Source organism: Gadus macrocephalus, chromosome 11 (assembly GCF_031168955.1).
Source record: "Gadus macrocephalus chromosome 11, ASM3116895v1".
Taxonomy (NCBI): Eukaryota; Metazoa; Chordata; class Actinopteri; order Gadiformes; family Gadidae; genus Gadus; species Gadus macrocephalus.
The window spans coordinates 9611581-9626344 of NC_082392.1; the positions used below are offsets into that span (position 1 = coordinate 9611581).

Sequence of the window (14764 nt, forward strand, 5' to 3'; positions counted from 1 at the left end):
TCTATTCTATGAATACTTACAAAAATAAGTGATAATATATGATCTTAGTAACCATAATTCCAATAACCTTAACACATTGAAATCCATAAATTAAGTGTATGCCTCACTAGCAATATTTATAACAATTTATTGGAGATTGGAAAACAATGTTGCACCAACATAACAAAAGAAAAACAAATCACCCCGATACCCGATATGCAACAAAGGGAGATCAAAGTTGAGACGCGTTTGTTTAATTGGATTAATAAAACTATAATAAACACTCAATACATAGATCACACAATACCTGTAATATATTTCCGATTAATACTTTTACAAATAAGTTACAAATACTATGTCAATATATGGCAGAATACATGTTCTGCCCTTAATCAAATTATTAAAAAATAATCAAACATATTTAAAATAATTAAAATAATGACATATCTTATAACCCAAGAATGTACCAACTTTTAATTTCACAGATATTTTTTATAGGCCTTTATATTGAAAAAATAGAGCTCATGATCACCTTCAATTATTGGCAAAGATTACAGTCCCTGAGAAACAACGAACGCATCATTTGATTTCTAAACTGCAATAACTGACTTGTTTTACTATTAACACCTACTCTCTTAGGAACAGTAAGTAGAGGGGAAAGAAAGAGAGAAATTACTGTTTTCCAACCCAAGCCATTCTTTTGTACATTTGGGATGGCAGTAGAGGGAGCAAGAGGACTCGTATACCTGCTCACGGTGAAGGCCCCTCAGTTGCCAAGCATGGGAACAGACAGTGCTGCAAGGATCATAAACAGCAACACGCCAGGAGAGGCCAATGAATGGCCAGGAGCGTCATCTAAGATGGGAGAGAAAGCCAAAGTTTTGTTTTATGTCCAGGTCTCTAATATCGCAGTTTCAGCTACTGTTCACAGAGACCCTCTAATGAGCTCTCTTATAATTACAAACATTATTGATTATCATTGTGAAGAGAAAAAGGTAAAACGTTGTTTTAAGCCATATCAAAATGAGAATTGTAACTAGAAACATAACATATAGAATTCCCAGCCTGCTACTCACTGATGGTAAGTGTTTTATTCTGGAACATGGAGATCTCAGTCACATTGTTATAAGCTTTGCACTTGTAGTTGATAACTTTTGGTGTTATGACCAATACAGAAAATACTGGGCCACTCCCTTCGGCCGCTGGAACAGAGTCGATGAACCACTGGTATTGACTAGTTGGTCTGGAGTCCGCAGAGCATGTTAAAACCGCAACCTTTATATCGGAGCCTAGGTTTATGACATCCGGGCCACTGATGCTCACGTTCCACGGTCCATCTGAGGAACACATTCAGGCACATTGTTTTGAGGCAAACATTAAAAACCCTGTGCAAACATTTTGGACACATTAACTTAATAATCTTGAAGGCTCAGTTTGTTGAGGTTTGATAGGATCCAATTGTTTCAGCATTACATAATATAGGGCTATTTGCCGGCAGTTCAGCGCTTTGTATAGTGTATTTTAATATATTTTTTATAGCATTTTTAATCCACCAACAAATCTCAAATAATGATAATAATGATAATAATTTCAAACAAATATCCAAATGTCCAAATGTAAGTCGAACCAGAGAATCTTTGCTAACATACATCGTACAAATCATGGACACATCACTGTGGCGGCTATACTCACAGTTCACCAGCAGCTGGTGTTCAGGGCTGCTATGTTTGCGAACGACACACCGGTAGAAACCGTTGTCATAGGTCGTCACGGGACTGAAATGGAGGGAGTTGTTCATCATCGACATGTGCGATTTTCTGTTCGATGAGTTAGTGCCGTCGAGTGGAACTCCATCCTTGGTCCAAGATATGGAATCATAGAGCCCGGCCACTGCGCAGCTCAGAGTGAAGTTGTGTGACTGAACGGGAAGCGAGTCCTCCTTGATCGCCACATGCTCAATACGCTCTGAGGAAACAAAGCGCATCCCCCTTAGAGTGGGATCATTGTACATTGATGTTGAACAACTCCAACAGATATGGGACAAACATGACATTGAGGGTCGCTAGGGGTCTCTTACCGATGACCCTAAGCTTCGTGAAACTTGTGCTGTTTTTCCCAGTGACATTGTTCAGGGCCAGGCAGGTGTATGCTCCACTCATGTTTAAACTTAGAGGACCAGTTTCAAGAATGGAATCATTCCCTACAAGGTCTCCTCTGTAGTACCAGTGGTAGTAGCTTGGAGGGTAGGAGGAGGCCATGCACTTGAAGACCACATTATCTCCTGTCTCAGCTACACCAGGCCCCGTAATGATGGGATTATATGGTCCAACTGAAAAGGCAGAACATCATGGGCAAGTAAACATGACAGTTGGGGGCTACAAACACACACAATTGGTTTATTGATACACCAAATTCAACTTTAACATATTTCTAAGGTCATGTTTTGTATACAATGATGGCATACCATTGAAGTTGTCAATACTTTCTTATGTAATCTGTATCGCAACAGTCAGCAGTCCAAACTTTTATGCAAGGACCCCGGATGTGGCGAAACTTGTGGGCCAACTCAGGTATGCAAATACTCACATTGTGGTCCTTGCGTACCAAGATGGGTGTGGAGAGTAACCACAAAGACATAAGAAATAACCTAACCACGAGACTGTCAGATTACCTTGGTGACTAGTGAAGCTGTGTTCCCTCAACAAGACATCTATCTTAACCATATTTTCACTACAATACAGCCCTACCTCCAAGGTAGGCTAGGGTACTAAACTAGTTCACTACGGCTTGCAATGGGCCGTCTAAAATATTAAGCTGATAAGCGCTAAACTGTGCCTCTTTTTCTTCTTAGTGTGCTACTCACAAATGACATGGAGTCTGTATTCGGGGCTGGTCATGTTGCTCACAGCGTTGGTTGCTGAACATTGGTAGTTCCCGTTGTCCTGTTGTTGGACTGGATGGAAGTTGAGCATGTGATTGTACATGGTGGTGTTGCCGCCCGCGGGCAAGGCCACTCCGTCCTTCATCCAGTGAACATGTTCCACCACCCCCGTGGCGTCACACGTCAGCGTGAACGCGAGCCCTAGCATAGCGGAGGTCGAGTTTCCCTTGATTTGGACGTCTGTTATAGGATCTGCAAGACAAGCAAACCAAGACAGAGAGCAACGTCAAGCGTTTTTCCATGTCTACAAAGACCTCATGATCAAGTTGTTATTCATCGTACGTCAATGAATAACAAAAAATAACCAAAAAAAGTGGTGTCTAGTGGTTGGGATGTTCGACCCCAGCCTATAGGCTTTGGGTCTGAACACCGATGTCCATGAGCAGGACGCCTTTCCCTGACCTGCTCATCAATGTCACATTGCAGTGTCTGGGAAATGGCTTAATAGTGGAGAAAATAAATAGAACCAGATTCCCTATCTGGGATCAATAAAGTTTGTCATTACAGTAGTCGCTTAGAGTAAAAACAACGAGCATGAATAGTTACCGTAAACGGTGAGCATGGTGTAGGCCGTTGAGTTGCAGCCGGTGATATTGTTGAAGGCCATGCAGATGTATTTCCCGCTCATTGCTGTGGTCAGATTCTTGGTGACGTACTGGGAGGCGTTGGCCACCAGAGAGCCATTGAAGTACCAGCTGTATTGGCTCGGGGGCTCGGAAGACGATGAGCAGTCGAAGGTCACCTGATCTCCTGCCAGACCTACGGACGGCCCCCGGATAGCAACCGCCTCAGGGCCATCTGCGAGGGCAAAGACCATGGTTGGACAGGAAGTGTCCAATCATGTCCAACAATTCATTCATTGAATTCCTCAAGTGAGTCTGCTCCCATTCATACGTCCACGGCTCATAAGGATTGTTATGTACCCGTATACAGCATGAGGTGAGTAGAAATACATTACATGCATCCGTCCATCCGACACTAACGCACGCATAAACACACACACACCCGTAGAAAGACCGATAGATTTGTACTTACAGTTAACAATGAGCCTGTAAGGACTACTTGTCATGTTGCTCACGAGATTGAATGCCTGACAATTATAGTCCACAGCATCTGGTTTAGTGACTGGGTCAAGGGTCAGACTTCGGTTTCTCAGCGATGTCATGTTATGCGTCATCATGGCGGTGCCGTTCTTCCACCATGATATGGAATCTACACTCCCGTTCACGTCACAGCTCAAAGTGACCGACTGGCCCAGGATCACGGGCCCCCCCGTACGACTAACGGAAACATGGTAAATAGGGTCTAGGGAGGGAAAGGTACAACTTCTGTGAATGAACACTGTATGCCTTCATGGTGATGCTAAGTACGTGATTCGAGCATCGAAATACAGCATTGTTTAAAAATGCATTCAGCTCTTACCCAAAATTCGGACCATTGTCTTGACGCTGTTGTACCTGCATGTCACAGGGTTGTAAAGAAGACACATGTAATATCCTGTTTGGTTTTCCTTGGTGTGAATAAGGTGAATCTCTGGGCCAGACATGCTAAGGTCCATGTCATTAAAGAACCAGTGGACAGTCGCCGGGGGGCTGGACTCAGCGTGACAGGACAGCGTGATGTTGGAGCCCGTCTTGTAAGCGACCATCATTGGCCTGGGGACCATCTTTGGGTTACTCGGACCGTCTGGCCAGGAACACAAAGCACTGTTACTTTGATACAGTTGTCATCAACAATACACAACATCTTTTATTTGATCCATCTTTTAGTTGCTCAACATTGGAACGTACAGCTGATGTGCAACAGGATGAGGGCACTCGATTCACGGCTCACGCCATTGAACACCGTGCACATGAAGGGTCCCCGGTCGTATCGGGTCACATTGGCGATGGTGAGAACAGCGCCTCCGCCACTAAACTGAACCCCGTCAGCATCCTGCGGGACCACAGAGCCGTTGTTGGTCCAGACATAAGACAGGGAGGAGCCGTTGGAGACGGAGCAGGTGAAGACTGCCGAGTCATTGAACTCGACCAAATGGGCTGCGTTGGCGCTCAGGGTAACGTTTGAAATGAGCTCTGTGGAAGCAGAGAAGGAAAGCGTGAGAAATCAACTTTAATTTGACTTTGTCATCATATGTTGCAGGAGCTGGATAGAGGGATAGTGTTTTGACTTGACAGACTTTGACTGCTGTATTTGGAGGCAAGCCCCTTTTCTTTCTTCCCTTTGGGAAATTATTTTCACAACTACTAAAATTATTTTCACAACTGAGCAAACTACTATTTGCTCAGAATCAACTTCAATGTTGTCAGAAGGTTATTGTTGCACCGTATTATATTGATAATTATATCGATGTGTACATGTACATTTATATGTATACGCATGGATAGTGTAGATTAAATACCTGTATATGTACATGTACGTGAAGTGACCTACCTTGGACAGACAATGCGATCTCTACTTCAAAAGATGGCTCCCCTCCTGTTAGTTTATATATTCCCGAGTCTGACATTTGTAGAGACTTGATGGACAGCTCTGCTGAGGTCCGGTTGAATTTTATCCTTTCTTGCCAAGGAGGAAATATGAAACTTCCACCATCATACATGACCAAAATGGGAATTGATTCAAAGAGCCAGGTCCCAACAATGATTGTGGTTTGGTTGGATAGGCTCAATGTCACATCGCTACCAACAGGTAAAGGGTTCCGAGAAGCAATGATCGACTTGCCACAGGCTGGATCTAGGGAAGGAGAACAGTATTCATATTCTGTTGTATCTTGTTTTGTCTCAAAATCCCAGAGATCAGGAACAATGATTGAAAGCGGTTAACAATTCGGAAATATTCCAGCACAAGTTATTTTTTTACCGTTTATCCAGTCTTATACATCATACATCATCCATTACAGATTAGTGCCAAATTAAACATTTCCTCTTATTGCACTATTCATATCTCAAATCCTATGTAACCTCACCTGCTGCAATTGTGAGCAGTATGATAGTCAGGAACGTTGCCATTGGATACTCCATGTTAGTCTTGCTAACGTTGTAACGCTTCTGACATGAGATCTCCTTCTCTTCCAGCAAAATGACTCTAAGTCCGACTTGATTTGGCCCTATAGTTAGCTATTGTGTCTCTGCAGTAACCTTATGATCAAATATTTGCCCAACATCCCAGTTGTGTTGTCTCATGGTCTCTAACTGCTCACACCCACATAAAGCCAATGCCTTGTTTTGCCATGGTCGGAGGTGACATAATGTTATTAGTAGATGCAACAAGGCGTGTCCATGGACATTTACTGTAAACCGTTGGTCATTTAATAGGGACAGGTGCGTGAGGATGAATTTTTTTATCATACTTGTCATGTGGCGCACACACCTTTGTGATTGTTCCAGAACAATACAAAAGTAAATAAGGGGCCCATCGAAAACTTTGCCCTGTAATTTTGAGAAATATTAACTTAACATGAATGTCAATAATACCTGTTTAGACAGGTATTAAATAAAATAAATGAAGTTGCTTATTCAAAATTAATATTTGAGGAATGTATTTTAGCAAAACTGTTTCATATATATGAGTGATTACATTCATATTCATGGGAGTGTCTGCTGATTACAAATGTAATGACACCCTGAGTCTATTTGCTTTTCCAAAGAATGATATTGGAAAGAAGTCCTTCCCCCTTGACACATTTGTCTTTCCCTCTCCCTCTCTTTTCTCTCCTTTCTCTCTCCTTTACTTTTTTTCTTGCTATTTCTCTCTCTAATCTTCACATATACACACACACGTACGACAAAAATATATATTATTTCTAATAGTGTTTATGCCTTTCCATATTTGCACATGTTTTTACTCATTCTCATATTAGATGAAATGTAGAGGAAATGCAAAAGTTAATTGTGCCTTACAAAAAAAGTAAGATCATTTAAATTCATAATACTGATGAAGTTTTACCTATGTGCTACGTATGAAGTGTAAAAATGATCCTATTTGAACATAAATATCTGTCCATTTTTCAAAATAGGAAAACAACATACTTTAGCTTAGAAATATTATTTAGAAGCACATTGTAAATGCAATGATCAGGAATAATATATAAAACTATCCAGGAAATACAACTATTTGATGATTCAGAATTTTTTATTACATTTATTTACAAAATAATACACACATAGTGGAATCTAAGTAATTAAGTAATATTAATACAAATTGTTTTATCCCCAAGTTATTTTACTTGTTTTTAATGCACCCAAAATATGGTTGGCCTAATGCTACCTGATTATAATAACTAATGTTTTTATGAAAATGAATAATAATACATTCCTGTCTATATCTTTTCATCTACACAAGTGAAGTCAATTTAAATATCTGAAAAACCAAATTCAAACAAAAAAGCTGTGTGTAGGCCGAATAAAGTTAAAGATTAAACAGAATATATATTTTTTACCATTTAGCTTTGGATAGTACCAACAGTTTTATAACATAACAGCAGGGTAAGGGATTATCTCAAGGTTATCTGTGAAACAAAGAGATTAAAATGAAGTTAGTAGTCATGAAAAGCCGTACTGTTGATAACGCAGTGTGTGTCTAGTATGTTTAATCAACTACAATAGGGCTCAAACATATTTTTCCAGTTTACGCATTAACGCACTGTTAATGTTTAACTAGGGCTTCACAATTGAGTGTTTACAACACAGCGTTGCCCACCATGCCAACAGCATGACCCTTATTATTCAAACCTTCCTCACGATGAAAGGCCTTCAAGTTCGGCTTCAAAACAGCATTCATGTTCCATTGACACATTAGTGAGCTGAATCATAATACAGGAAAGTAATAACCTGTTATAACAGATCCCGACTCTATACTGTAGTGCCAGTAATGCCGGTTAGTTTGCATAGGACTTGCCTTAAAACGTTGATAGGAAGGCAGACATGGACAGGAAGGGCAGGAGCCACACAGTCACTCCACGCTGCTCTGATCCTGATGCTAAGGAGAGAAGAAAAGCAACGAACACAACTGAAGATGGATGAATTTATAGCTGGGTGCTATATAGATGAATGAATGAATGAATGGCTGAATATATCTAAGGACAGTGGATAGATGGATGCGTTAGATGGATAGATATTTGAGGAAACTATGACAACTAAATAGTAATGCATATGCATAGATTGCAGAGATTCCTACCTATGTTGATGGACTTGGTGATGTTGCTGTACAATTGGGTGACGTTGTTGTAGGCCAGACAGGAGTACAGCCCGCTGTCCTTCTCACTGACGCTGTAGAGCTTCAAGTCTGGGCCGGTGGTAGTAAGGCGGTCTCCCTGGAAGGCCCACTGGAGCTGGGCGCGGGGGTTAGACTGTGCTGAGCAGGACACGTTCAGGTCACTTCCCAAGAGAAAGTCGCTGATGTTCTGCCCATTGCATCTGAGCTCCATGTGGTCCGGACCATCTGAGGCAAGGAGGAGAAGGGTACAGAGGATTAGGGAAGTAGGCTGGACTGGGGAGAATGAAATCTATGAATCTATCCATCTATCCATCTATCTATCTATATGATCTATCTAACTTTCTATCCATCAATATTTGTATCTAACCATCCACCCATCCATCTATTTATGAATCCATCTATCCATCCACCTATTTATCCGACAATTTCTGTATTAATTCACCCATTCATCCATCCAACTATTTATTTTTTCATTCATCCACACAATCAACCTATCCATTTATCTCTTTACCTTATATTCATAATTTAATTATTTTTTGTTTATTATTATATTGCTATTTCAAATGAAACAGGAGAGGGTGAAGTTAGCTATCTACTCACAGTAGATCGTGAGGTTCAGCGATTGGCTGATTTCACTGCTGACGGCGTTGGACACATTGCACGTGAGCGGCCCCTGATCGTAGCGGGTCATGTTGAGGATGGTCAGGGTCGAGCCTCCGGCGCCGATCTGTACCCAGTTGCCCACGGTGACCACCGAGCTGCCGTTCATCCAGAGGAAGGAGGGGGAGGAGCCCTTGGCCGAGCAGGTGAAAACTGCAGAGTCTCGGAACTCCACGAAAACAGTATCATTGGTCTTCAGTTCAACATTGGAGATGGCCTCTGTGGGGGGGGGGGGGGGAGAGAGAGAGAGAGAGAGAGAGAGAGAGAGAGAGAGAGAGAGAGAGAGAGAGAGAGAGAGAGAGAGAGAGAGAGAGAGAGAGAGACAGAGAGACAGAGAGACAGAGAGAGGGAGTGAACGTTATAGGGTTAATGAAGGTGTTTGGACGTATGGGTGATATTGACACAGCATAATTGGGTGCCGTAGTACTGATAAGGTACAGAGATTGCTTTGAGCCACCCCTTACCCTTCATTCATAAGGGCAGAGGAGAGAGAAGGAGATAAAGAAGGAGTGGGAGAGCGAAAGAGAGGGAGTAGAAAGGTTAAGAGGGGGTTTGTGAATGACTCAGAAAGAGTAGAAGAAACAGTCTGAATAGATTTCATCACCATTCATAATAAGTCATTGTGATGACTATCTATCCATTGATCAATCTATTGACAACCTATCTGTCTCACATGAGTGCACATTTACACAAAAAACACGCCCTGAGGATGACATTAAATGTATGTTTAGTCAGAATACATTTAACCTAAGCCACTAGCAGGACCCCATCAATGGAGCTGTGGTAGCTGCTTTAGGTGCTCTGTTTGCACATCAACGATGACCCTACATGGTCTGGCCACACAGGTAAGATGGTCAAACCAGCTCGGCTCTTCCAACGGCAGAGAGCCCAGCCCAACAGGACATCTACCACACACGCTTCCTCATAAAAACTTGCAGGATTATTAAGGACTCCTACCACCCAGCACATCAACTTTTCAGTCTGCTGCCTTCTTGCAGGCCAAACTGGTACCGGTACTGGTGCCACCTGCAGACTGAAGGTCTGTTTGTATCCCAGAGTTTCCATCAGGCGTCTTAACAGTCTGTGATTTCTTAAATGCACATGTCCCTTCATGACTTTATATTCTACCTCATAATTTAATATAACTTTGACTTGTGACATAAAAAGATTTGCATGCAATTGGATTTTGGAATTTTTATCATTGGATTTATTTTCTTCTTTTTTTACCCTGTAACCATTTACCCTGTATACCATATGCTGATTGCTTTCTTGTTCTTATGACCGGATCACCAACTGAGTATCGTCCAGTAGATCTGCTGTGCCAGTGCATTGAGCAGTTCAAGGACTGGATGTGCCAACATTTTCTCCAACTAAATAAGGACAAAACTGAGATAATTGTTTTTGTCTTTTATCAAAGATAAAAGACTGAATGTTAGCCTACACCTTGACGCCCTCTCCTTGAAAACAAAAACCAAGCCAGACATCTTGGTGTTATTATGGATTCAGATCTAAATTCAAGAGCCACGTCAAGTCAGTGACAGGGTCGGCCTACTATCACCTGAAAAACATAACAAGACTAAGGGGACTCATGTCAACACAAGACATTGAAGAGCGTCCATGCATTGCTTACTAATAGTTCTGATTATTGTAACGGTATATTTGCAGGCCTTCCAAAAAGCTCTCAGGCAGCTATAGCTTGTTCAGAATGCAACTGCTTATAACGACTTATAACAAAAACCAAAAATTTGATCACAATACACCAATCCTCCAATCCTTGCATTGGCTCCCGGTAAATCAGAGAATTTAATTCAAAATACTGCTGCCCACCTATAAATCAATAAACGGCCAAAGAATATCACTGAAATGCTTTTGCTATATGAACCCTCTAGACCTTAAAGATCAACGGGTACCAGTCAGCTTATTGTTCCCAGAGTCATAACAAAACTTGGAAGAGCAGGTTTCAACTACTACTGGGAAATGACCACAGATAGCTGGAATAAACTATCTGAAGATCTGAGATAAGCTCCAACCCTGTCTACATTTAAAGCAAGGCTTAAAACTTTTATGTTTATAATGAAATTAAAACTTATTATGATTATAACTTATCGTTTTTATTTTAATTGTCTCTTGACCTCAGGCATTCTTTTAAATCATATTTTGATGTCTCTTCTTTTAAATACAATTGTTAAATTTAATTTATAATTATTTTGCAAAAAAGTCTGCCTTGTCTATGGAATGTGCTATATAAATAAAGTTGACTTAAAGTGACCTTACTTGCATGCTAGACTGTTGATATGTTTGTTTCAGTTGATTGTATGATTAGTTCCTTTGTGTTTAATGTGAGGGTGTGATCCCAACAGATGAGCTGACTAGGTCGCAGCTAGGTTTACAAATCAATAGTGGACCACTCCTGTTCCTGCTCCGACTCATATGTGTGTTCATGTGAGTCGTTGTCTTCTTAAGTTTCGTGAAGTTAAATAAAAAATTAATGACTTGTCTTCTGCATTCAAACCCTGTTTAGATGGCTTTTTTTTGAGGGAATCTGTGTAGGGGAGGAGGGGGGGGGGGGGGGGGGGGGTTGGACAGCATCCATGCTACTGACTGGTTCCCCTAGGCCGTCCAATATCTTAATATCTAATGCCAGAGGGGCAAAGCCCTGATTAGGTCTACACTTGTTTCGCCCTAACCCTTCCCTGTGGGGCCTTTGGGGCCCATTCACCCATACAAGGCCTGTGTAGCCTACTGGTCCCTTTGAGATCAACTCTTCGTTTCTGGTGAGAGCTGAGAGAACAGCATTAAAGGGCAACTCAAAGAATTTTGCCCACAAAACATCTTGGGGTGTTTGATTTTGAGTCTGGAGGAAAGTTATGTGTATGTGTTAATGTCCCTCCCTGTTTTCATGTTTCTTTGCATGCTAGACTGTTGTGTTTGCTTGAGTTGATGGGATGATGAGTTAATTGGTGCGCATGTTGAATGAGGGTGTGATCCCTACTGATGGTGGCAGTTAGGTTTACAAATCAGTAGTGGACCACACCTTGGTGGCCTTCTCCTGCTCAGACACAAGTGTAGTGTGATCATGTGAGTTTCCTACCCCTAAGTTTCGTTTAGTTAAATGTCAAATAAATGACTTGTCTTCTCCGTTCAAACCCTTTTGGGATGGCTTCATTTGTTGGAATCTGAGTAGGGAGGGAACGTCGTCCATGTAACTTGCCTATTCCCCTCGGCTGGCCATATTTATCTTAACATTTATTTTGATTAGTATTTTTGTCTAGCACTTTTTATCTTTTTGGAATATTATGCCCTCAGTATAGTTGCCGTTCCTAAGAATCTCAGTTCCCGGTCTGCCTCTGTGTGGTTCTATGTTTCTGGCAATAAGACTCGCCTTGACCAAACACAGACAACAAACAACCGTGTCAGTCTCACCCAGTACAGTGATGGTGATGCTAGCGGTCAGCGCCGAGTCGGTGCTCTTCACGGTGTAGACACCCGCGTCGGCCAGCGTGACGGAGCGGAGTGTCAGGGTGTTGGTGGCCGTGTCCACCGAGGCTCTGCCGGTGTAGCTGGGGAACACAGCGGCCTGAGAGCCCAGCCAGTTGAGGATGACCGCGGTGCCCAGGGACCAGCTCCCGCTGGTGACCACGGTGGCCGGGGACACCGCAAGCACCAGCGTCTGGCCCACGAGGACAGGGTTGGAGGACGGCTTGACCTCCGCCGCCCCGGAGGACAGGGTTGCTTTGGGGTGAGGGGTGAAGGGGAGGGGAGACAACATTAGTACCGCTTGTTGTACTGCAGTAAATAAATAAATAAAACACACTCCTATTTGAAATCTACAGGTTATTTTCCATCAAGCAGAGATTGAGGTTCCAAAGGGGAACATCGATTAAATGTGGAGGTGCCTACCTTGCATCAGAAGCAGCAGGAAAATGGACGTTCTTCCACCTGTAGTCTCCATTTTGTATTGGCAGTCTGGAAATGTCCCTGAGATCCCCCCACTAATATACTTGTGTTGACCATGTCCAGCCCCCTACTCATTCTGGTAAAACGGCAGCAATGTTGTTATCTCCTAAACCCTTATTTGAGGTTCAATCTTCTAAGCCTTCCTTAAATACTATACAAATAGCAAACCGTCAATAAGTCGATAAATTGTGACACAAGGTATGCTCGACATTTAAGGAGTGGCAGAGCCCCTTATTATATGTGTTTATAACAAAGTTTTTCACTTTATTTCACTGTATTATAGGCATGATTAAGGCCTATACAATTATAAAAAGTAGCTGTTTGGACCCAAACAATGTTCTTTGTATAAACAACCTTATTTTATACTAGTTTCCAATGGAAAACTGAATTGCATTCAGCAGCAATCATTTCACAACTCCTTGACATAGTGTGGTGTGGCATGTAAACAAAGCTCATGTTCAACTCCTATCTGCAGTCTCAGTTATGGAGAAATGTGTAGCCTTTTCTGTCAGTCAATACCACCACCTCGTTAAACATACACATTCGGCAGGCCCCTCACGTAAACACCCGTAGCATTGTCCGGGTGGTTATCTAGTAGCAGGACACTCCAGGGCCCTGACACATTGGGAGAAAGAGATTAATGACCAGGGTTAGTGTTTTGTGGACAGAGAATGAGTAAGGGCTGTTATCACCTCAAGGGTCGAGCTAATGTAAAGGAGAATGTTGGCCCTATAGGAGACAACAGAAGTTCACTGTGGAAAAATATTGAAGGGGAAATGCTTTGATGCCCCTGCACCCATTGGCATGAGCCACATAAATCTCTCCTGGGTGAACATATCATAGATACAATATATTATTGAGGAATTATGACTAGTACTGACGCTTTATATGGACAAATAACCAAGCCAATATGTATAGAAAAGGTTAAATGGATGGTCAAACCCTGAGCATGTTATTGAGGATGTAGAAACATTTATATGGCATTATATTGCCTGGTTTCAAGCCTTTCAGGTTGTCCTTTTCAATGAGTGACCTTGAAACAAGACATATTGCAATACGTCACCCGGTACCTCGGTTAGAATTGAAAGAGGAACTGGATAATAAACAGGATTTGGCCATGGGGGACCTGTTGACAAATGGACACCATTACTTGTTTCTTTTCTGAAACTCGAGTAGCTATAAACATAAAATGGAGGTCAAAGAGAACTTTTTTTTATGCTGCCTGAATCTTGCCTAGCTGGACTGTGAAGGGAGCATAACTTACAAGTAATTTCTTGTGAAAAGTACAATAATATCTACTGATTGTGTTGAGCTTAAAGTCTCCAAACTTTTTAAATATCGTGTCTTCGTCATGAAAATACAATACAAGCATAGCACCACCTAGTGGCCTTCGTAAGGAAGCTCCCTGATCGGTGGCAGTGCCTCGGGGGCTGAGCTGAGCAGCCTATGGATAATGTGTTTTGATAAATCGTTGGCTCCTTCCGGCCAACTATATGTGTCACTAATAGAATTGTGAAATAAGATATTAATATTAATAATAATAATAATAATAATAATAATAATAATATTGTATCTGTATAATCAGTGGTGAGTGTAGCGGATGCGGATGGATGAGTGGAATGTGTTCTGTTGGATGTTGTTTAGTGTAAACGCAAGCCAAACCAAGTATAGGTCTATGCAAAACCCCAATCCGCTAATAGGCCGAATTCTGCGACCCATCGAAAAGTGGTGACCCCAGGGAGCGCTGTTGTTTTCTGCAATATGCACACAGCACGAGTTTGAAGTAGACAGGCATGAAGTCAAAAAAACGGCATGCATTAGGCCTATAACAAAAACATAAATAAAACATTAGATCTCCCCCCACCCCCCTTGTTATTAAATGTACTTAATAAATAGATTTTATTTGATTAGCATTTAACAGAACCATACAATGGATAGGGCGTTTAGTATGGTCCATCACCTTTGCTTCTTTCCCCATGAAAAGCTAAGTGTTTAATTAGTTGCTATACC

The 14764-nt window shown here is 41.8% G+C and overlaps 1 protein-coding gene across 1 annotated transcript; it reads right to left on the reverse strand.

The window, feature by feature from the left end:
• Positions 1 to 111: 111 nt before the first annotated feature.
• Positions 112 to 12837, reverse strand: ceacam1 (CEA cell adhesion molecule 1). Its single transcript, XM_060064850.1, has 14 exons — positions 12698 to 12837; positions 12221 to 12529; positions 8738 to 9016; positions 8099 to 8362; positions 5354 to 5656; positions 4711 to 4995; positions 4343 to 4606; positions 3956 to 4225; positions 3467 to 3718; positions 2843 to 3112; positions 2057 to 2308; positions 1672 to 1944; positions 1056 to 1316; positions 112 to 834 (listed from the first exon to the last, which is right to left on the reverse strand). Exons 1-14 carry the CDS (start codon positions 12747 to 12749, stop codon positions 746 to 748), a joined length of 3423 nt encoding a protein of 1140 aa, XP_059920833.1. The 5' UTR covers positions 12750 to 12837; the 3' UTR covers positions 112 to 745.
• Positions 12838 to 14764: the final 1927 nt, after the last annotated feature.

What these genes read in the sequence shown, in the direction of transcription:
- ceacam1 (XM_060064850.1), bottom strand. Translation starts at nt 12,749, where the DNA reads ATGGAGACTACAGGTGGAAGAACGTCCATTTTCCTGCTGCTTCTGATG. An exon ending in CACCATGCTCACCGTTTACG is followed by an intron (nt 3,113 to 3,466) that starts GTAACTATTCAT and finishes CTTGTCTTGCAG; the next exon opens with ATCCTATAACAGACGTCCAA. An exon ending in ATACAGACTCCATGTCATTT is followed by an intron (nt 2,309 to 2,842) that starts GTGAGTAGCACA and finishes CTGCCTTTTCAG; the next exon opens with TTGGACCATATAATCCCATC.